We start from the raw sequence: 23,879 nt of genomic DNA, 5'->3' as shown, positions 1-23,879 counted from the left end.
GAAATCAGCCCCTGAGTCATAATTAATTAAATATTAGGAAAAAAACCTTTAGGTCTGTGGACATTTTAAATCAACTCATCTACTGCTGGTGTTAAAACTAGTTCATGAGATTTTTTTGTTCTTTGTTTGTTCTTTTCTTTTTTTCCTTTCCTTTTCTCTTTTTTCCTCTTTTCTCTTCTTTCTGGTTTTTTAATGTATTTTTTTAAAAAATTATGCCATAAAGACTACTATTAAAAAAACTAATCCATGAGACTAACATTCTTGGAATGCTTGGCTGACATAACTTAATGTAGATTAACTAGCCATTCAGAGATTTTAACTATACTCTTCTTGTCACAAGCAATGTGGTTTAAGGGGTAAAATCTCGTTTGTAGGTAGAATGAAAATAATAATCAGCACTTGTGCTATAAAGCACAGAACTAGACATTTATTTTTAGTGCCTAACTCAAAAAAAGGAAAATACACTTTCCACTATTACTCACTGTTTACTGGTTAAGGAAGCTATTAAGATGAGGAAACAGAAGGGTTAATTATATGAAAAAGTAAAGGAGAAAACTGATTTTTATGTAAGGAATTATGGTATGGTACACTGTCTTGAGATCTCGAGACACAGGGCAGGATCTTAATATTTTATTAAATAAAATAATAAAATATAGATGAATATAGTTCCCAGCACCAATATAAACTCATAATTGCTGCTCTTCACCTACTGAAGGCACACACTTACCAGCTGTTTGCTCAACATCTGTCCTGACCGAAATGTTAAGAGGGTGATAGATAAACATTTGCAAAACACAGCGAAACCAGGAGTGTACCAACAAGGCCTGGAAGGACATCTGACCCATGCTAGCAAAAGTTTCAGACAGTGCACTGCAGAAAAGAGGGTAGTAATGAAAAAAAGCAAATCAAGGAAAAAAAGCTGTCTTTTCCCAACACCATTTTCCATATGTTTTTATACATAAGTAGCATTGCCATCGATAGGAAATGCACTATGGCATTGAATGCCATATTTGTCTCCTAAATCAGCCACACTGTTCCCTACATTTGGTACATGGAATATAATGAGGAAGAAAATTTCACTAGCTTGTCCTTCAGCAGGGGAGGCAACTACCAAGGGTTGTGAGGTTGAACTTGGTTGTCAATAAACCACAACCCCCACTGAACCTCTGTCCCACTGAAATATAAAGGGCTTAAAAATGGACCCACCATCTGGTAGCTATTGGCCATTTCTGCTTAGTTAGTTCTTTTATTTTTCAGAACTGGAAATAATATTTTATTTACTTATTTAAAGCATTTATATTCCACCTTTCTCACCTCGAAGGGGACTCAAGGCAGAGCACAAGATATATATGGTAAACATTAAATGCCAAAACATAAACTATAAATACATAAACATAAAAATCAGTTTAAAATCAATTGTTTAACAGAGCTTTCTGGTCCTGTCACTTCCTGATTTTAAAAAGCAGGGGATTATAAGTGGGCCACATGCCACAAATATAGCAAAATGACCATCAGCAACCCTCTCCCCAAACCCATGGGTTAGAGGCGCTCCTGGACATTTGTAGGCAAAACATTTGTGCTTTTTTAGTTCAAACATTTTGAGGGGTGGGAGGCATGTTTTTAATGTAGACATTTATGTTGAAATATAAGCCCATTTGGTTTCTCATCTCCTTTACATGTGAAGAAGAAGCTATATATATATTTGAAGTTTTCAGTTGAGTTACACATGGAAGCATAAGGTGCATCTGCATAGTTTGGTACCAGTAAATGTCGTTTGGTGCACGTTTTAGCAGAGAAGCCTAAACACCTTGTAAGAATTACAATCTGATGATTCCATAGCTTTGAGCTGTGGAGTTAAAGTCAAAGTGCATTAACCCTACAGTGTAGATGCATCCACAAAAATTGAAAGAGCAGTTAGAACTACAGTCAACTCAATATTCACTCTAGGTCCTTCAGTGAGACTCTATGGTTAACGTATATTCATGCTGGAGGACCTAGTGATTTCTAGAGATAACACCTCTATAAGACTCTATAGGTCCTCCAATGTGATTCTATGGCCAGCATCCAGCAGATGTTGACTATAGAGTTGTGCTGGAAGACCTAAACATTCCAGAGTCCCTTTGGGGAGATAAGACGAAATAGAAATAGTTTTATAGTATTATTATTACTAAACAGGTGTTCTCTCAGATAAAAAACCCAGCAATTTCTTTATTCATGGTTTCCATTTTCAGCGCCCTTAAACCCAACAAATGTGAGAGGCTGGCTGTACAAAACCACAATGTTGGGACTTGTCTGTTCAATAAGACTAAGAAGTCTTTATATTTAACTTTCGTATAAAGCAGACAACTTAGTCTAAATGGAAATGAAGAATTTTTAAAAAATATATGTCAACAGTTGTCAACAGAAGGAAAAATCAAAATTTTCCCTGGGCCACAGCAAGCTGCCTGAATAAGCTAAAGCAAAGCTACAGGGTGCCCATAAAGTCTCTTTACCATTTTAAGTCTCTTCACCTTTATCTGGTCAGAGAGTGCAATTTTATTACCCAGTCACATTTTCCACAAATTTCTCAATGCAATATATAATACAATCGGAAATCTTTTTTTTTTAAAACTTTGATTGATAGAATGAAATAGGAGACAAGCACAATGGCTGCTCCTATTCGCCAGAGAGGTTACTTTGCTCACCTGTTCTGTATTATGTGACTCAGGTATCTTGAAACAAGCCTGGGACAAACCATATCATCCCATCCAAACAACTGCATCATTGACAAAACTGGCTGAGGCTGAATTTCTGATGGACAGGTACTGGGCATATCCAAAGCTAGTAAAGTAAAACCTAAGGTTTAAAAAAAGATGAAGGAGGAGAAATTTAGAGCACATACATAACTAGTAGCACCTGGAAAAGTTTGAAACCTGAGAGCATAAAAAGAGCTCAGCTGGTGTTGCTTATCCGTTTACTGTCAGTAACTGATCTCCTAAAAATCCATCTACTTCAGGTATTTATTTACTTGCTGTAGAAGTTATACTGGATTAGAATCATAAAAAGCTGCAAAGCTTTTTATATTTCCCAATCACGAACACCTCCCATAGGATTCTGTAATTCAAGATGTTTCCTCATCCTTTATTCTACTAGTAAGTCACTGATAACTTTCTATTTCCCTGTATGTTTCAAGATGTCACTTTATTAAAGGGAATTTCATTCAACATTTTCAGAAGACTTTCCATTCCTAACTCCCATTCATTTGGAAATTTGGGGTGCAATCTGGCATTTTTGTTTGCAATATGCTCAAAACATGCTGGGAATTATAAGATATTGGTGCAGCTGCCTCTCTTTATATCCTGCATGAAATACTTTTGTCCTTATTATCATGGATACAACCCTCTTATCTGCGGGGAGTACATTCCCAGACTTTGAACTGATATGTGAAATCACAGATATTAAATTGCACTGAAATGAACGAATTCTAACCATGAATATCCTAGTCACCTTGGACACAGAAAATGCCCAGAGATTGCATATTTTGTCAGATACAGTGAAATGAAACAGTTCATACTGTTTTTACTTTATTACAGTATGTTCTTCCAACCTCTGCTCTAGTCTTCTGAATTCTTGTTTATATCTCCACATTGGGGCCCCTGGTGGCAAGTGAGTTAAACCGCTGAGCTGCGGAACTTGCTGACCAAAAAGTTAGTGGTTCGAATCCAGGGAGTGGGGTGAGCTTCCACTGTTAGGCCCAGCTCCTGCCAACCTAGCAGTTCGAAAACATGCAAATGTGAGTAGATCAATAGATACTGCTCCGGCGGGAAGGTAATGGCGTTCCATGCAGTCATGCCGGCCACATGACCTTGGAGGTGTCTTTGGACAACGGTGGTTCTCTGGCTTAGAAATGGAGATGAGCACCAACTCCCAGAGCTGGACAAGACTAGACTTAATGTCAGGGGAAACCTTTATCTTTACTATCTCCACATTCTTAATGCTGGTTCTTATCTCTAATGATGAATTAATATAATGTATTGTATGTACATATAACTTGTAAGCCGCCCTGAGTCCCCTTCGGGGTGAGAAGGGCGGGATATAAATGCCGCTAATAAATAAATAAATTGCTTATTTAAAAAAAACACACACACACATCAAAAAATTAAACAAAGAACACATTTTATAAACAAGATTAACACATTTCTGCTTTCACTTTATGCCTGGGACATGAGAGAAGCCTCCCACAAGGATGGTAAAATATCAAACATCCAGGCATCCCGTGGGCAACATCTCTGCAGACAGCCAATTCTCTCACACCAGAAGCAATTTGCAGTTTCTCAAGTTGCTCCTGACACACATACACAAAAATCCCTCCTTCCCGGTTTCTAGAAAAAGCATTTCATTTCAAGAACATTATCACTGTATTTAATTATTGAAAGCTACTGAAGTCCAACTTCATTTTCATTATTGATCAGATCTTCGAGCGTTCATGAAGACAGTTCCTAATACATGGAAAAAATGGTATTGCATCAAAATACAGAGGACTGAATCAGCTGGGCAGAGATCCACAGCAGCCAAGGGTTGACCACTCTTCCAGTTTACTCTCAAGATGTTATTCCATCTGCTAGGATTTTGAGTGGCATTCCTGCAGTGTGATACTCTGGGATATGGGGTGTTTTGTGTGTGTTTCAAAACCATGTCATACCATGTATTTGCAATGTTTGATATATGTGTAGAAAAACATTCACAAAATGAATATTATTATAATCCAAGGAAACATTTGGGGGGGGGGGAGATCCATAGAAGCAGAAGAGCTATGAATAAACTCATTTAAGCTCTGAGAATATGCATCACATTTAATATGATGAAGCATCAACCATTAACCTTGCCTAAGATTATAGCTCACATTTCAAATGTAACAAATGATACCGGGGAGAAAAGTGCCACTCAAGTTGTAGAGCTAGAGGCACCCCATTAATAAGGTGAATACTCCACATCACTCCAATAATGTGTGTGTGTGTGAATGCATGGACACAAATGCTGAACGTGCCCAATAAGAACATCAGCATCTGCAGGAAGGTTCTACTTTATCATCGGAGAGCCTCTCAAAGAAGAACCAGAAGGTGACAGGGACATTGGCAAGGAGAGCAAGAAGTAGAGCACAAACCTGCAGCTGCATCTGCAAGCTGAGGAGGTGGTGTCTGCATTGTTCTCTGACTCTTCAGGAATGGAAAGAAATTTCTCCAGAGAGCTTTAGCCACAGCCAGATGGTGCTCTTTCGCCACCGACGCTGCCTGAGCGTTTGGGACCATATTCCCTAATGGCAGCCCTTGGCTTAACTGTTTATGCACAGCCCTAAGAAGAAACAAAAGCAACATTAGCCTGCAGTTATCTTGGAGTCTGGCGAACAACTGAATTCCTCAGAAGGACAAATGCTATTTCATTTCATTTTACAAATTCGAGCACTGAAAGATCATTTTCTATAATTAAAACCTTCATGCAAAGACATTTGTGCATACCAGTTATTTGATGGATAAATTATGGCATATTAAGCACCATAAAGTTAATGTTAATTACTAATGTCAACCATTAATTATGCACCTCTTAATGTGTCAAACCTAAATGAGAAACAGGCAGCTCTAAAATGAATGGGTACATTTATCAACTGGCAAGTAAGTCTGCTCACAGTCCTAAGCCAGATATTCTATTATTTGTTAATTTTGTATGCAAGGAATACACTATTGGAACAGACACAGAAATATAGCTACAGATTATTTTCTGCAGCTCGTTTCTCATCCACATTTATTTTTAAAGCCTTAGTAAACACACATGCTCAAAAGATCAACACCTGGCCCTAATAATATGGGATTGGCACTAATGTCCAGGACATTTTACTGCCTTAAGCAAAGCAGTAAAGGCACAATCCACTCAAAGGGAAATAGTCACTGAAGCTAAGCAAACTGTTTTGAGACTAGAGCCAAAGAATCTCACCACGATTTTTCTCAATCTATGGCATATTAAACAGCAGCAACAAATTAATTAAAAAAATTGCTGCCCTTTTATGAGAACCCAAATTTTTTTGCTTACTGTTTGGGGCAGTGCTGATGTTACCAGCCTCAAGGACCAAGGGTACAAGTAGACACAATGTGGTATGTATTCAATAACACTCAAATGTATTCGGTTCTGCTAATACCATTCCTACTACTTTATTTAATTTGGAAACTGTGACTTTCTAAAGGTTCAGTAGAAATATGTCCACAGGGAATCAACATACCCAAGAGAAATGAGGCAAAGGAGGGGCAGGAAGCATCAATAAATTTGTCTGGCAGACTAGGATAGGAAATATTACTGCTTTCGAATTATCTACTAAACTACATGCTTATTAAAAACAATCTGTACCAACGTGTTATCATTCCTGGTCCTATTTACCTCTTGGTCAACTCAATTGAGACTGTAGATTAAAGGCACTGGCAGTATTATTACATTTACTTTATTAAATTCTATAAACAGCAGTGTAAAGTCAGAGTCAAGGTATTATAAGACAATGGCACTTAATAAGGACAGTTAGAAGTCTCATAAGCCTAATTTTGCTAGCAGGACATAACCTTGATTACTCAGGAAATATTTAAAATAAAAATAGAACAACTGAAAAGCAAAAATCAGTTACAAATATTTTGCACCAATATTGTTCATTCTTAGAGTGCATTTTATTTTGTGATCATTTGCTGACAACTATGTTAATATGGTAAGATTTTTTTGGTCTGTATATCTTTATAATCATTTGTAAAAGGAGATAGGGAGGGGAGAGAAAGGAAGGAAGGAAGGAAGGAGATTCCATTACATCTGCCTCCTGCCCTAAAATTATTTTTTCCTCATGGTAAGCTTCTGCCGACAGCTGCAATTTAAGACATAAAACCCATTGTCCATTCTATCCAGATGAGAATCCTTGAACCAATGCAACTTATGTAGCAATGCATCTTATCATGTTCTCGCTGAGTTGACTTTAGTTGGCCCAACAACTAGAATTAGGTCTTCAATTTGATAACTAGACTCATACTAATTACAACAGTACTATTAACATAATTTCTATTTTGGCCTTCGAACTCTCCAGTTGGGACTCCATGGTTTCTAAACAGAGCTTCCCACATGCAGAAAGATGTTTACAAAGTATGGGTTCCATAAAAGTCATCCATTTCATGTACCCTGAGAAATATGTAACTGTATGTGTATGAATTGTTACAGAAAAGAAGAAATCGTTTTCCAAAATAATTAAAGGGTCAATGTCTGCTTTGGTAGTGGAAATATTTGTTCATATATTACCTACTTTATTTTACCAAGTGCCCTTTCAAAAGGGATAAAGAATTCTGTACTTAACAAGTCCTCTCAACAGCTAGCCATAACAGCAGAGTTAATTTTCTGTCGTTTGAGGACAACGGTAGGCTTCCTAAATCTGTAACAGTACCTCCAAGACACTCTCATTTTTAAAACACACACACATACCCCATGAAGGGATGGTTTATGAGATCAAAGCCACCATCAACAATGTGAACTCTGCCTGGTCACATTAACAAGGAAACGTTTTACGAGTTCCAACATCAGTGGGCATCAATTTAACAAATTCCAACACCAGCTAAGCTGTAAAACTGTGAATGTAATTCATTTAGTGACCTGTGCATAGGGGGAAGAAATACGTAGGTGAAACATCTCACAGTGACTAAAAACACTTTGATTTGCACAATTCAAATGATTGAACAAAGAACTTAAGCAAACACAGCCAACAGTTTTTATTCCCAAATGTGCTAAACATTCATTATTATGTGAAACCTACTGCTTTACCAGACCAGTTTGATAAAACAGAGGCAACTGGATAAATATTACATTTCTATCGAGAACACAACCTGTCAATTAAGTTTAAATTGTGGCCATGCTTCATGTTCAGAATGATCATAATTTTAAGCAGAATCCATTTCACTCTACTTTCTGTAAAATACATTTTTATTAGTGTTATTTTCAACATAAACATAGATATAAACATACAATAAAATAAATTACAGAACTAAGAAAAAAGGGGAAAAAAGAAAGAAAAAAGAAAAAAGAGAGAAAAAAGTAAAAATTAAACAGACAAAAAATAGCCAAAAACATGTAAAATATAAAATAAACTTCCACCTATTGCATGGTGTCCTTGAGTCTTATCCCCCCCCTCCCACTTTCATAAGTTCTCAAATTCATCCTGGTAGCCCAGATCATTCCTTTTTTCCTGTTGTGAGGTTTAGTACTTAATCTAATATTCTTAGATCTTAAATTAAGATCTTCATTTTTCCACTTTTAATTTTTTTTAATCATTTCCCAGTCCGTTTGTTTTCTTGGACGACCTTGATTGTTCACTAGCAGGTACGTCAATTTGTCCATGTTCATTATTTCTAGGATCTTATTTATCCAGCACTTCCAGAATTTCTTTATTTCTCCAAGACTTGGCTACGGTCATCCTTGCGGCGATAATTAAATAGTTAAATAGTACTTCTTTGTTTTTATCTTTTTCTATATTGAACATTCCTAATAACATAATTTTGGGGTCCATATTTATTCTAATTTGTAACATTTTCTGAATTTTAGTGTGTATTTCCTTCCAAAACACTTTAATTTTATTACAGGACCACCAGTTGTGGAAAAAAGTCCCAATTTGCTCTCCGCACTTCCAGCATTTATTTGACATTTATAATAATTTGATAATTTTTTGAGGTAATAAGTATCACCTGTAAAATAATTTAATCCAATTTTCTTTCAAATCTGCCGCATAAGTATATTTGAGTCTTTGGTTCCATGTTTTTCCCATTCTTCTAATTTAATCGTTTCCCCTATATTTTTGGCCCATTTTATCATACATTCTTTTATTAATTCAGACTCTAATAATTTCCCATACATTTTTGATATTATTTTATTTTCCAATTTCATAACTCTGTCCCAAAAGTTTTCTTTTTCTTCAAACCCTAACTTTTTTTATCTTTGTTAAAGATTTCTCTAATTTGTCTGTATTGGAATCAACCAATAGTTTGGAATTTTTGACTAATTTCTTCTTGATTTTTCAGGAAAAGGCTCCCTTTTCTTTCATCAGAATGTCTTTATACCTTGGCCACGTTTCTCCACTTGTCTCTCTCATCTGGCAAATTTCCAGGGGAGAGATCCAAAGAGGTGTTTTTGTACATAACCTATCTTTATATTTTCCCCAGATTTTTATTAATGAGGATCTTATGAAATGATTCCCAAAATTTTTCTCATGCCATATATAGGTGTGCCAATCCGCCCTCAAATTAGCTCCCTCTATTTCTAATATTTTAGTTTTTTGTAAAGTAGACCAGTCTTTTACCCATGCTAATCCGCAAGCGTCATGGTATAGTTATAGATCTGGAAATCCCAGTCCACCCCTTTTTTATCATCAATCAAATGGATTCTTTTAATTCTTGCTCATCCATATAAATATAGACAAATCTTTATTCTAATTTTTAAATTTCTGTGAGTTTCTAATAATTGGTAAGTTTTGGAAGATAAATAACATCTTGGGGAGTATGATCATTTTTATTGAGGCAATTCTCCCTAGTAATGACATTTTAAGATGTTTCTATTTTTTAAAATCATTTTTTATTCCCCTCCATTTAGTGTCATAATTGTTTTCTAGTAACTGGGATTTTTTTGCTGTTAAGATTATTCCTAGATATTTTATTTTTTTCTTAATTTGAATTCCTGGCAGTTCTCTTAGCTCTTCTTGTTTTTTCTTGGACAATTTTTTTGTTAACATCATGGTTTTTTCTGTGTTCGAGTCCCTAAATTACTCCAAATTCTCTTATTTTAGTTAGCCAATGTTTTATTGTGTGTATTGGGTCTTCTATTATGCAAATTAGGTCATCAGCAAATGCCCTTATTTTATAATTGTATTTTTTATTTTTGCCCCTCTTAATTGAGTATCTTTCCTTATATTATTAAACAGGATTTCTATTGAGAATATAAATAGAAGAAGAGACAACAGGCATCCCTGCCTAGTTCCTTTAGAAATTAAAAAGGTTTTAGATTCTAATGTGTTTACTCTAATTTTAGCTTCCTGTTTCTCATAAATTTGGTTGATTGCATTTGTAAATTTATACCTCATATCTAATTCTCTAATTAATAATTTGAAAAAATCCCAATTTAGATTATCAAATGCTTTTTCCATATCAATTGTTAATAGTGCTAGTTCCTCTTTATTTGAGAACTCGTAATGTTCTATTATATTTATAATTTCTCTCACATTATCCCTCATTTGTCTCCTAGATAGAAAGACCATCTGTTCCTCCCCTATCCAGTCCTCCAAGAAGTCCTTCATTCTATTGGCCAATATGCTTGTAAAAATCTTACAATCCGAATTTAATAAAGAAATTGGTCTATAGTTTTTACATTTTTTGAATCTTGTCCTTCTTTATGAATTAGTTATTTGATTTTCAAGGATTTCATTCATGATCCTTTTAAGATATAGGGTTATTTCCTCTTGGAAGACCTTGCAATATAGACCATTTAGGCCATCTGGGCCTGGTGCCTTGTTACTGTCTAGATTTCTAATTACTCTTTTAATCTCATTCTCTGTAATTTCTTTATTCAATAGTTCTCTTTGCTTTTCCGATATTTTTGATAGTTTTTGATTGCTAAGAAATTTGGAGATCTCATCTTTTCTATTTTGATCTTTAGTATATAATTTGCTATAAAATTTGTTAAATTGTTTTGCAGTTTCTTGCTCATTAGTGTAGCTTCTTCCTTCCTCAATTATTTCTGAAATAAATTGAGCCTGCTTCCTTTTTCTAATTTTCCAAGCTAGCAGTTTACCAGGCTTATTGGCATTTTGGAAATGCTGTTGTTTTATGAATTTTAGTTTTTTAGCTTTCTTCCATTTCTGTATGTTGCTTTTATTTATTTAATAGCTCCAAATCATCCTTAACCTTTTCATTATTTGGATTATTTTTCAGTTCTTTTTAATTCTGATTTCCTCATTTATTTTATCGCCAAATTTTTTGTTTTGATTTTTTGAGAGTTCTGTTGAATAAAATTGCATTTTATGGCATGACGACCTTACTAGCATCCCAAATAGTTTGAATTGAGACTTCTGCCACATCATTCAGTTCAAAATATTCTTTTAATACTTTTTTGTTTTTTTATGTCCTTCTCTGATTTTAATAAATGTCCCTTTAGTCTCCAATTGTAAGTCTTTTGAGTTTTATTTATGGTGAATTCGATAGGGTAGTGATCTGATATGTATCTAGGAAGGATTTTTATTTTAGTTATTTTCGAGATAAGTGAAGGTGTCATCCATACCATATCTATCCTTGTTCAGGATTGGTGTCTGTTTGAAATGTATGTAAAGTCTCTTTCTGAACCATGATGAGATCTCCAAACATCTTTTAGATCTCACTCCTGTAATGTCTTTAAAAAGTTTAATGGTAATTTACCTGATTGGGCTTCTTTATTTTTATCTGATGGGTTCGTCGTTTTGTCTAATTCTGGGTCGAGGACTCCATTAAAGTCCCCCATAATCATCAATTCATCAAAATCTTGTTCTATTACTTTCCCTTTTAGTTTATTTATAAATGCTGTTTTTGAGCCATTTGGGGCATAGTATAGTCTGGTTGCCCCTTTTTATTTTTGTTTCCACCATTCTCCCCTCTTCATCCTTAAATGCAAATTCCAGATTTAATTTATGGTTTATATATAAGACAACACCTCTTTTTTTCTCCGATGATGAAGATATGAATTCGTTACCTAGACTTTTTTGTGTTAGATGAGCTATGTGCTTATGGCATATATGAGTTTCCTGAAGCGCTATTAAATCGAATCTGGACTTCTTTAATTGTTTGAATAATCTGTTTCTTTTATTAGGTGAATTTAAACCGTTTGTATTACAAGAACAGCATTTTAGTTCCATAATTTATTTTTTCCCTTCTTCTCCTTTTTCTTTTGGGTCTGCTAGGGCTGTGATTTGGATTCTGATTGCTATGGTGGTCTTGTCCGGGGATATGATTCTTGCTTTTTTTCTTGCTCTGTCTGAGTCATGATCTGATGGGTCTGGTCTGTCCTTTTCTTTCATTAGTATGTTATAAAATTCTTTAGCTCTCTCTTCTGATGTAATCCATATTTTTTCTTGTTTGTAAGTAGCCATGATACAGTCTTTTCTTTCCCATCGGAACCGGATTTGTTTTTGTTTTTTTAAGTCTTCTGTCAGGAAAAGATATTTTTTCCTTTTCTGCAAGGTACTTTTCGGATATTCTTTCAGAATTAATGTCACACACCAGGCAGCGGAGCACCAAGAACCAAACACGGAGGCCAATAAAACTATCTAATATCTTTATTAAGGAAATATATAAGAAGGATAAAAGCAAGTAGAGAGTATAGTTCAGAAACAGACCTTTCAAATGAGGCCTAAAATAGTCCAGGAAAAGTTTGTCCAATAAATGATATTAGAGTTCAAAGGTAAAATCCAATAACCGAAACACACACTGTTGTCAGGCAATAGTGTGGGGAATTGTCCAAAGTCCTTTAAGGCACAAGGTAAATCCACAAGAAGGCTGGGAATAAGGCTTGGATCTAGGAAACAAGGTCCGTGGTTCAAAACAAGGCAAGGTAGTCCAAAAACTTGATTCTAAGAACAAAATCCGTGGCTGAGAACAAAGCAAGGCAATTCTTGGATACTTGAACAGGCGAGGCAAGGAAACTGGATTGCGGACTTAGCGAAGTCCACACTGGGCTGGAAACATGGAATTCACTCCCGAAGCTGAGCTGTTGTCTCCGCAAAGAATCAACAGAGCCCGATACTTTTATCTGGGTCTCGTTTCCCGCCAAACGGGCGTCCAGCGTTCTCTTTCCCTAGAGAACAGGGAACGAAACCCAACTTGCAGGTGTGAGACTCTCTGGATTTTCCCAGGGGAACATGGCTAATCAGTGTCTTGCTTGGCAGCAATTCGGGCACTCCTGCGAATTCTCTCTTTCACTCCCCTATCTGCCGAGAAGGACTGCTTTCTAGCAAAGGGAGGTGAGCGTTGGTCAAGGTCAGTTTTAATTGGTTCTTGGACAAGAACATCTGGCATCTGGAAAGACTCTGGCTGTTGATCCGGAGAAAACCCCATGTTTTCATCCTCATCTACCACAGTGACACTAGGCACAGGACTACAAGGCCCATGAGGCATCACAATTAATATGTTTTTTCCTTTGTACCTTACAGTGTTCTTATTGCTAGTATCCAAGACTACATCTCTTATTTTTCTTCTTTCAAAATGGACTATCACATCTCTTGCTACTTTAATTTTTCTTGAGAAATTTGTGGTAATCCTATAGACTGTCTATTCCTTCCTCCATTTCTTCATCCGATACCTGCAATAGATATGCTAGGATTTGTGTCACAATTTGTTTGATATTCTCTTTCGGCTCCTCCACAATATTCCTTATTCTTATTTGAAGTTCCGATTCCTTCCTTTCAAGCCTTTCTTGTCTTTCTTCTAATTTAGCAATCTACTTCTTCCAAGCATTCTCTCCTCCGTCTTCAACTTCTCTGTTCATTTTGCAGAGTTAATATCAGTGTAGGTTGAAATAGAAACTATTTCTTTGAGTTTCAAAAGCTATACCTAAATCTTGCAATTGATTATAGGTTACAATTCATTAATTAATTCATTAAGTAAAAATCCACTCAATTTATCAATTCATTCTGTGGAGGGGGGTATACAAAATTGGGGTAATAGTTTCAAATAGTCTTCAATAGTTCGATATATAATTAATATCAATATTAATATTAATATCAACTAGTCTGATTCAGAGGAAGTTTCCTGTAAATATCTCATTAATATCTTCTTAATTTAATAGGATGTCCCAATAGTTCAGTCAAAAAATCCCCTTCTTTTCTTACTGTCTGATTTCCTTCTTTTTGTCCCTCTTTTATCTATTTCATTTGCCCTATCACAGTCAGAGTCTGTATATTTTACCGGGTTCTGAACCTCTTTGTCTGTCTTTTCCTTTGCTCTTCCTTACTTTTTGTATTCCCTGGTGGGATAGGGACTATTATTTCTTTCTTATCTCAGATCTACCCCCCCATTCCCCCTCCCCGCCCACTCTTTCTCTTTTGTGGATTCCTTCCTTGCTAAGTCCTTCTTATCTTTTTCTTATTGGCCTTCTATTCTACCTAAACCTTTCTTCCTTGGTAAACTAACGCGGGTTTTCCGTCCCTTCTCCTCCTCCTCTGGTTCTCACAGGCCCTTTGTTCGTCTGCTTCTCCTCCTCGTCGCCGCTGCCCTCGATCTCCAACCGTCTGCTTCTCGTCCTGGTTCCTCTCTCTTAGTTATTGCCTCATCTGCTTCTTGTCCTGGTTCCCCTCTCTTAGTTGACGCCTTGTCTGCTTCTCGTCCTCGTCAAATGTCTACTTCTTGTCCCCATCAAGCGTCTGTTTCTTGTCCTCGATTTCGCGTCCCGCTTGTCTGGTTATCTGTCCTTTGTCTATCTCTATGTTTGGTTTTATCTTCCTACGCCCTCTTTCTTCTTGTTTCCTGTTGTTGTCTGTTCTTTCCTAGCTCCCTCCTCTCTCAGTCCTCCTCAGAGCTCTATGGTGTTCACTCTGGTCCTGCCCTTCTTGTTCTCTTTTTGTCTCTTCTTCCGTTCCCTTACTTCCGGCTTCGCCTCATCCGGGCCCTTGGACCATGTGGATAACGCTGGAGATTGTGTAGACTAAACAACAGGCTTTCAAGGTCAGCGTTTTTTCAACCCTTCAGGGTCCTGCCGCATGTGTTCAATTATTAAATAGTAGTTATATGATAGTTATAAGATAGCATGCTGCCTTAAATACTTTTATATTCAAACTGAGTACTCAGTTTTTTTGGTCATTCACTCATTTACAGCCTCGATATTATAAGGAGGGTACCTTATGTAGATCAGTTGCCTTTTCCCGGGCACCAGTTTCATTGTCACCATGCAAAGATCCACTCTTCCAATTTTTGGCTGAGAGTGTCAGCTACTTTTCTTTTGGGAGCGTGGTCAGGTCAATGTATTGGGACGTCGGTCCCTTCTGCCTCTTCTACCGATATCACAGTCCCCTTGTCCGGATCTTTTGGCCGGTCGCCTTCAAGGTAATAGGTCTTTAGAGCTTCGGTGGGGATTCTCCTGTGTTTTTACTGTCTCCCAGATCTCAATCCATCCAGGAGATGGGGTGAAAAATCAGCCCTTCTCAGTCTTTGAGGAGGCGAATGTCCGAGAGCTCTCAGACACTCAACCAGAGGCCATGCTGCTACACCCGGAAGTCATTTCACTCTACTTTCTTATGTCTTTCACACGGGAATTTTACCCACATATGTACGAGATGGATAACCTACTTTTCCCATGTTAATCTGAAATGTTGTCAAACATATTAACTGAACTTCCCACTATTATCTACCTCACTGAAGCAGAATGTAGGAACTAAACCATCCCAAAATAAATTGGTGTATAATTCTTGCTAGCTTTACTTAGGCCAAAGCAAATCAGGAGACAAGCTTTATGAACTTTGTTTGAAAAATTTCAATGAAAGTTGGCCACTAACTGAGTTGGCCTTTCTCAGGGATACACTAAAAAAAGAATACAATTTTATTTAATACATTAACAAGGATAACATAATGAAAATGCATTATACAATGCAGGAAAGTTCTATGTAAAGGTGTGTCTATGTACAGTGTTGTGTATAATAATGTAATCTATATGCTTTTAGAATATATAAATAATTGTATGTTGGCCATTTACTCACATTTCTTTATTGTATGCAAGTAAATTACACAACTTGATAACTGATAATGAAAGCATTAAGATATTTTATATTATGACTCAAATCCTATCCAAAATGAAGTTTATTGTTGTGAAATCAGAAGACAGCATCTTGGAAACCCAATTACAAAAGAATTCATAAGATGCTCAAGTGTAAAGATGCATAACAGAACACCAACTTCAAAATCATTAAAATCATGGTATTTTGAATTTCTATGTATACACGTGAAAGCTAAATAATTTCAAAAGGCCAAGAGGAAAAACCTTGATGCATCTGAAATGTGATGCTAGAGGAAGGGCCTTACAGATACCATGGATTGCCAAAAGGAGAAATAAATGAGTCCCAGAGCAAATCATGCTTAAACTCTCATGAGATGCCAAAATGATTAAACTGAAACTACTATAATTTGGGCACTTCATGACAAAACATGGCCCACTGGAGAAGGTGCTAATACTGGGGAAAGTGGAAGGAGTTTACTCAGTAAACATTCCAGGTTCCCATGTTTCCAAAACCTGAGCAAGGCAGTGAATAACAAGATCTTTGTAAGGTCTCCCATTCACAGGAATGCCATACATTGAAGCCAGCCTCATCATGCATAACAAATGTTGTATGCTGTATTTTCATTTAAAGTAAAAGAAATTGAGAAAAGTCAATGTCAGCAATCTGACTAAATTAATAACCCACAAGACACGTGAAAATGGAACCAGTGAATAAGAGGATGGAAGGGTAGGCTGGAAAAGGACTAGCAAATCACAAAGTAAGCTGAGACAGCTGCATTGCTACTCACATTGGTTGCCTTCAGAAGTGGAGGCAGTCAAAACCAAAACTATCAATTAAAACAAACCCCTTTACTGAGTATTTAAAAGGGTAACAACTGCTGCATGAGAAACTGCAAGCCATCCCATTATTAAACGCCTAAGCTGTTTTTCTTATCTTGTTCCTGGAAATTGGAGTGGGGAGGGAAGAACCGACCAAAGAAAAGAATAGGGGAGGGGAGGGAATGAGTGCAGGGGCTAAGCCTGAGTGGGAATGCAAAGAAAGGCTTCTATCCCTTCTAGGGTTAATAGATGCTTTTGTAAGATTTTAGGTCAGATTAACCTTTTGCTCACAATAGGGTTGGTTATTGGTTTTATTTTATTTTTTCCCTGACTTTTAATGCATATAAAAAGAAGGTGGGGGGAATCAATACGAGGCGAGAGAAAAGGCTCTGGAGGCTCCAACTACACGAGCTTTTGGTTTGGCTTCACACAAAATCCTACAACATGCTGGGGCTGGGAAGGATTAGCCTGCTTGTGTTGAGTAAACCGATGATACTCAATAAACAGTTTCTGTTGTAAACCCCTTAGGACGTGCAAAGCCACACTAGTTGGCATTAGACCAGATAAGCTGCCGAACCAGCTGTAATCTCATTTAGACCTGAGCTGATCCTCCTGTCCTTTCACTCTACAGGATCAACAGGAAAACCACTGAGGAAGCAGCAGTATTACAGCAGCACTGCTTGCTGAAAGTGGCAAATATCATATAAATTCCTCTCCTTGGAACAAGTCTGCATATAATCTGCACAGAGCCAGAGAAATCAATGGATTTCTGAATTCATTAGTTTCCTTATCATTGCAGGGCAACTACTGTCTCCTTAAGGAAGGGCAGCGGTTGTAAGTCAGTCCTGTACACTTAGCTCTTATTTGCTCACTGTTCCTCTTTCTGCTAATGGTTTTATGTTTTGTTTGCATTTTAGGACAAAATTTACCTTCAAAGTCTAAAAGAAACTCAGGGAGCAAACGAAGACATTGAGACACATATATATGATAAACCTTGAAATGTTTTTTATGTACAGCAATTTACTATTAATAGGTTTAGCACAACTATTTATTCTTACACCACTCCTTCTTCCTGGCTTCTAGAAATTAGAGGCATTACATGTTTAACTTATTTGTATCCACAAAGACACATATCCTCCATGATTTTGTGTTTATGAAGAAACTAATCTAAACAGCGAGACAGCACATTAAGTTACAGGAAGGTCCATAAAGTAATTGTGAATTCTTTGAGTAAATACTGCCCTTGTTATAATGCTGGAGCCATAAAGTTCCAGTATTGTGAAATGGTAAGCAAAACGTCTCTCCAAACCATTAACCATCTTAACAAGGTTTCTTGGGGGTGAATTTTCACATGTGACAAAGGACTGGAAAATATAAAATCTAGTAGTACGCTATATAATTAAAGTAGGGTGAAGACCTTTATGCATGGAAGTATACATTCACTTTTTCACCACAGTAGGCTGAAAAAGGTATCCCCTTTATCCTCTTTTCAGTAACAGTCTGGCTCCCAAAAGAGGAACACAAGTGCTGCGTTGTGTCTATCCCAATTTCCATATGTTGTCAGTGCTCACCATGCAGGTCAGATGTGTGTTACAGTGCAGAGGGGTCAGGTCAGATGCGCATTATAGATGCTGCAAATTGGCATTGACCCATTGTAGACTGCTCTGGCAGACATGCCCTGCTCATTAATCTTCATCCACCTCTCTGGTGTTCCTGGACTGAATGCAGCCAGACAATTTAGATTGATCCTTAAGCTGATCCAGCATTGAGCAGAAAGGGGTTGTTTTTCTGAACCAGCCCACATCAAGATCATTTTCACAGTTGGTACAAATTTCCAACTACTGCTTTCTCATCTGTGTCTACCAGAACTACTGTTCTAGATTGTCACGCTACCCAACTTAATTGCTACTTACAACTCTTGGCAGAAACCTGAGCCTGTGAATTTAAACTCTTAGCAGAAGAATATAAACTAAAGCAAAACAATTAAAACAGTATCTCCCTCCTGTCTCTACTAGTATGGAGATTAATAAAAGCAGTCTATCACTTATGATGTGTGACAGAACTTCCTTTTCCGCTCCTGTACCATCACTTTAAAGTCATCTGATGTGTTAATATTTCACCTCTCTAACTCATTTTTCAGAGGTAAAAGAGTCCCATTTAACATAATCACTTAATAACTGCAAAGTGATGGGTATCAGAACCCTAATTCTTCTAATATTTGCCAAACCCAGCTCTTTTGTAATAACAATAACACCATGATAGCAAACTGTAAATCTGTGTAATTATACTTTAATTGTATTGTGAGGCATGCATTAATCACAAAGTTTAAGTGCCAAGGATGGAATTATAATAATTCTGTAAAACAAATTTAAGCTAGCTAAGTAGGTCAAAACCACTAGCATGCAACAGGAGACCTCTGGGAATTTATCAGTTAATGGCTATTTATGTGCAAATGAGTGCCCTACAACCCTCCAAAATCCTGTGTAGCCGAAGGGTATTTCTGTTAACCAGGAGCATGCTTAACTGCTGAGGCATAAATTAAACCATTTATTGGAATTATTTTAATTCCCTCCCACCACCACCACCCCATTCTCACTAGCTGCACAATTTACAGTGTTAATTTACATGGAGATAGAGCTACTAAGGACTTTTCAGAAATGCTCCTGTTTAGAAAAGGAACTTTCACTAAAGCAGTAACAATTGTGTCTCTCAATCTTCTGACCTTCTAAAGGGTGGCTGAAGTCATTAAAATTTCCAGAGCTTTGGCATGGAAAGGCAGTACAGGGTGGAAAAAATACCTTTTGTAATGAACTCTTAATGAAATGAAATTCTGTTTTCTGTCCCTTACACGCGTTTCAAACTTTAAAAGATGACAATGCTGCTTAGGGGGGGATTTTATCTGCTACATTTTCTCCCCATAATGTTGAGAATGCATGGATATCAAAGCCAGTTGAAACAATGAATCATGTTTAAGAAAATGTGTATTTCTTTGGGGGTAAGGGGAAAGGAATTCCCCATTTCCGTTTTGCATTTTAGAACAAACATCTTTTCAGACTAGCTCTGCTGTGCTATCCTCTGTTTCCCAGGCAGTGATAATACTTCCCTAGGAAACATACAGAAGAAGGGAGGGGCAATGTGACTTTCACAGATCTTCCTCCATGGGCCTGATTGGAACAAACTAAGCTTTAATGCCACCAGACTGTTTCAGAAGGAAGGAAAACTCATAGATTTGCTGTATTCGAATTATCCCATTTTCTTTTCTATTCTATGTGACATCAGTGTTGCCTGTACCACACACACACACACACACACATGATTGTTGCCAATAATTTGAAACTCTTCTGTTGTTGATAGACACTAACAATCTGCTCATTCCTTGTACCTTTCCCCCTTTCTTCTTTCTCAGTCTGGGTTTTTTTTTTAAAGAAATGCCCATTTTATCTCTTTGTTTTTCTTTGGTTTGATCTTCCGTTGTTCATTTGATTTTAGGATATTTTGTTCATTTGTGCACAAGTCTTCCAACAGACAGCAGGAGTACTGTCCAGACTTTAGAAATCCTAGTGCTGCTGATACTGTGACAAAAAAGAAGCGAACACCTGGAAAAACAACGGAAAAAAATGGGGGGAATTTTTTTTCCTGTCTCCCCCCCCCCCCCCCCCCATTTTTCTTGGATTTTTCCAGGCCATTTCTAGTTGTACCCCTTTCTCTATCTTGGTCTTCTCACTACTAATTCGTTTAGCCCCACAAATACAGTGAGATGACCAGGGTGTCTACTGTATTTATAGAGGTTTTCCAACTGGATATAAGCCATTGAATCTAAACACAAATCTTAGGACCAGCCAATGCTAAGTATGGCATATGCTGGAAACAAATTGAAGGCACACAACAATAAACCCAATAAACCAGTGTTTACTATGTCTATTCCTGGACTCCTCCAGATCTTGCAAAGTTGTGGTATTTATTGTTGCAGTTTTTGAATTTTTTATTTTAAAAAATCTGAATAACATTTCTGTTTTGCTTTTCTGGACTATTTTTTCTCAGTTCCTGGCACTAGCTATCACACTTAATTCCAAGTTCTCAATAGTGTTCCTTTTTAATTCTGAGACATCTTGGAAGAACACATTTCATTTTTTCCTTTCTTTTAGAGTTATTCTGCTATAACTTGTGTACTATGTACCTCTGGTCCCACAAAACATTTACTTATCACATAAAGTACTTATCACACAAAATTCAATGGAATAGAGCACTTATGGTGGTGGTTGGTCTCAATATGTAATATAGGATATACCATATCTAAGTATTCCATGTAATGGGAGCATTCCTTATGAGGAGGTCTTCTAGAATATTAAAATCATGGCTTTGTAAACAGTACCAGCCGACAAACTATTTTGTGGTAATTGCTATGTAAGATTCAGCACCTGGACAAATTTTCACAATATAAAAATACATAGAAACAATAGAAACATCTCCTTACATTTATGCAATCCAATAATTATGTGCACTCCACCTTACACAATCAAGTAAAAGTTAATAGCTTTAAGGTCAAGGACACAATTTCTTCAACTATGTCCAGAAATATAGTCTATTCCCTACTAACCTTTTAAAAATTGCTGTGTGTGTATACACACACACACACACACACACACACACACACACACGCTACATGTATTGTGATCATCAACTGGCACAAACCCAAGGAATTATTGCATGTATTTTGGTCTGCAAATGATAACCAATACTAGACATGGGTTAGTTAAATATTCAAATCAGTTACTTTCATAAGCATCACCAATTTACCCCCCAACCCCCTCCCCCACTGAAAATGGCTGGGGAAAAACATTTAAAACTTAATTCTAATTTTTAATGTGAACTTTCCCTATCTAAACAGAAAGAAGCAGAGAAGCATTTTAGAAATGAATAAACATAGGTATTTTGAAGAATATGTGATTTCATATAGACAGTCCCTGAGTTACAAACATCCTACTTACAAACAACTCATGGTTAAGGAGGGGGTGAGACAACAGGAAGTGAGAGAAATCTAACCCTAGGAAGGGAAATTCTCTCCTGAAAGAGTTATCATGGGGAAAAGGTGTCCCCACTGAAGCTTTATCACCAATCTTTGTTTCCACAACAAGCCAAATTTCTCAAAATCCAGTTATTACAGGGACAGAAAGTGAGGTGAAATATCCTGGACAGGGGAATGGGCAGCAAAACATACACAAAGCTCTCTCTCTCACTACCACACTCTCTCTCTCACTCTCCAGTTACACTTAAAATGTGCCTGTTCCAACTTCCATAAAAATTCAACTTGAGAAAAAATCTACAGACCCTGCCTTCTTCGTAACTTAGGGACTGCCTGTAATTTAAAAAGTGTTATCAAGCTATCACTAACTCAGTGTGGTCACCAATCAATTTCCTACAGCAAGCCATTATAAGCCATGATTATATCTGATCATTCTGACTTAATGCCATTGTTTCCAAAGCCTTCATTAATCCTGATCTGAGATATACAACCCCCTTTTCACGTTGGAGATGGAGCTCTATGGAAGAATACCTTTTGGACATAGTCAACCAGGACCCACCTCCTGCACCAGATTGGATAAGGAAATAAAATGTGGTTTTGCTCACAAACCCCCGCAATGTCTGCACTGGGAAAGGTAACATCTAGCTGAATATGGCATCTCCACCTGCTTGTAATATGGAATTACTTCATCTAAGTGGTAGTGGGAGGCAGACTAGAAATGGGACAAAAAACTAACCAGAGCTTATGAAATGATTTCTTCCCTGAGAGGGAAAACCCCTATCAACACAGATAACGTTCTTCAAACATTGAAAATCCAGTGCCTGAGATTTGTCAAGTATTTACATCCGAGTTATTTCCTTCAAATGAATCATCTGTAATCACAGTTCCACAACTGCATTACACAAAGGGATAGAGTAGAGCTAAAGAAAAATGTGCTGGACTTGTGAATTGAAAAGGAAGATAGAATAATTTAACACAGGTCTCATTATTGTGTACCAATAACTTGAAAATAAATGCGTTGTAACGTAAAACACACAGAACATTATTTTCCTTATGTCTCCCTTTCTGTTTTGACTGGAGAAACACGAATACAGAATCCCTCCCTAAATTGCGAGAATATTACGTGTGTGTGTGTGTATGTGTATGTGTGCATAAGATCCTCATAGACGTGTTAACACCAAATCTAATTCCTCCATTAAAACCACTGAGAGGCGGCAGCATTGACTCTGGCAACGTGAAGTAGTTAGGAACTTGCTTCATTCTTCTGTTATTATATAAGCAAGTTGACACTGTTCTCTAATCCAGCCAAAGCTGATAAGTACCATCAACCTGTCACTTCCTACATTTCAAATTCGAATGCTGCAGCATCAAAGAGTTTTTTACATTTCGATTTCTTTCCCTGGCAGCAGTCGGTAGCCTCTCCTTCTCCCACGGTGTTCTAATGCAGCATTTGCACACCGGGGTTACTCCCAGCCTGAATAGCAGGTCATCCCCTACTCACTGAGCTCATCTGCGGCCCATGTGCTAGGCAATTTAGATCCAATCAGCCCTTATTTAGCTCAAGAGTAATGAGCAGCATAGTGACACAGACTTAAGCCTGACCCTCAGGACACCGCTCATCAAGCAGTAAAACTGTGACAAAATCATTCATCTTCCACCCGCTGGCAAGAAATAATACTCGCACTCACTGTATTACTTTTCAAGATAGGAGGGGAGAGGGGGAGTCCTGAATTTTCATGATGCGAGACATTAATTTGCAGAAAGCTGAATTCCCTTAAACCCCCCTGTTGCTATGAGCTCACCAGGGGGAAATAGGCCTTAGGAGACTGAAATGGAATAAAGAAAATTGCTTCGGCTTTCTTTCATTTTAAATAAGCCTTAAATCTGACAAGTTATCCAAAAGACAAAGATACATATATATAGAGAGAGATACACATACACACATATATAAATCTAATATATAATATAGTGTTTGAAGTTATATAATCTAAATTAAGAAATCTCAATGCCAATTAGATCCCCTCCACCCATGTTACTGTCATATTTTTCCTTTGTTCAATAGGCCAAGGAGGGGGGATCTTGCAAAATCGGTATAAGTAGGGTTTATTTTCTGGCCACCACCTGCAAAGAAAGAAATATGGAAAAGAAAGTTCATTCAAGGGAAAAAAACCCGTAGTTTCAAATGTGGAGTGCTTCAACCAGAAAATAAATGTACATTGATGTTCTTCAGGGATCACACATTTTTCTAAACAACTATGAGCCATGAGCAGCA

General features: G+C 37.1%; 1 protein-coding gene across 6 annotated transcripts in view; it reads right to left on the bottom strand.

Moving 5' to 3' along the window:
- Positions 1 to 23,879, bottom strand: part of mms22l (MMS22 like, DNA repair protein) — a 110,680-nt gene that overhangs the window by 19,048 nt on the left and 67,753 nt on the right. For all 6 annotated transcript variants that reach the window (XM_062969037.1, XM_016997218.2, XM_016997215.2 and 3 more), the window contains 3 exons: positions 5,144 to 5,331; positions 2,685 to 2,835; positions 728 to 870 (listed from right to left, as the gene is read on the bottom strand). In XM_062969037.1, the coding sequence (XP_062825107.1) occupies positions 728 to 870; positions 2,685 to 2,835; positions 5,144 to 5,331 (482 nt within the window). The remainder of the gene's footprint in view (positions 1 to 727; positions 871 to 2,684; positions 2,836 to 5,143; positions 5,332 to 23,879) is intronic.

This window comes from Anolis carolinensis, chromosome 1 (genome assembly GCF_035594765.1).
Source record: "Anolis carolinensis isolate JA03-04 chromosome 1, rAnoCar3.1.pri, whole genome shotgun sequence".
Lineage (NCBI taxonomy): Eukaryota > Metazoa > Chordata > Lepidosauria > Squamata > Dactyloidae > Anolis > Anolis carolinensis.
This window is presented reverse-complemented; position numbering and strand designations above follow the sequence as displayed.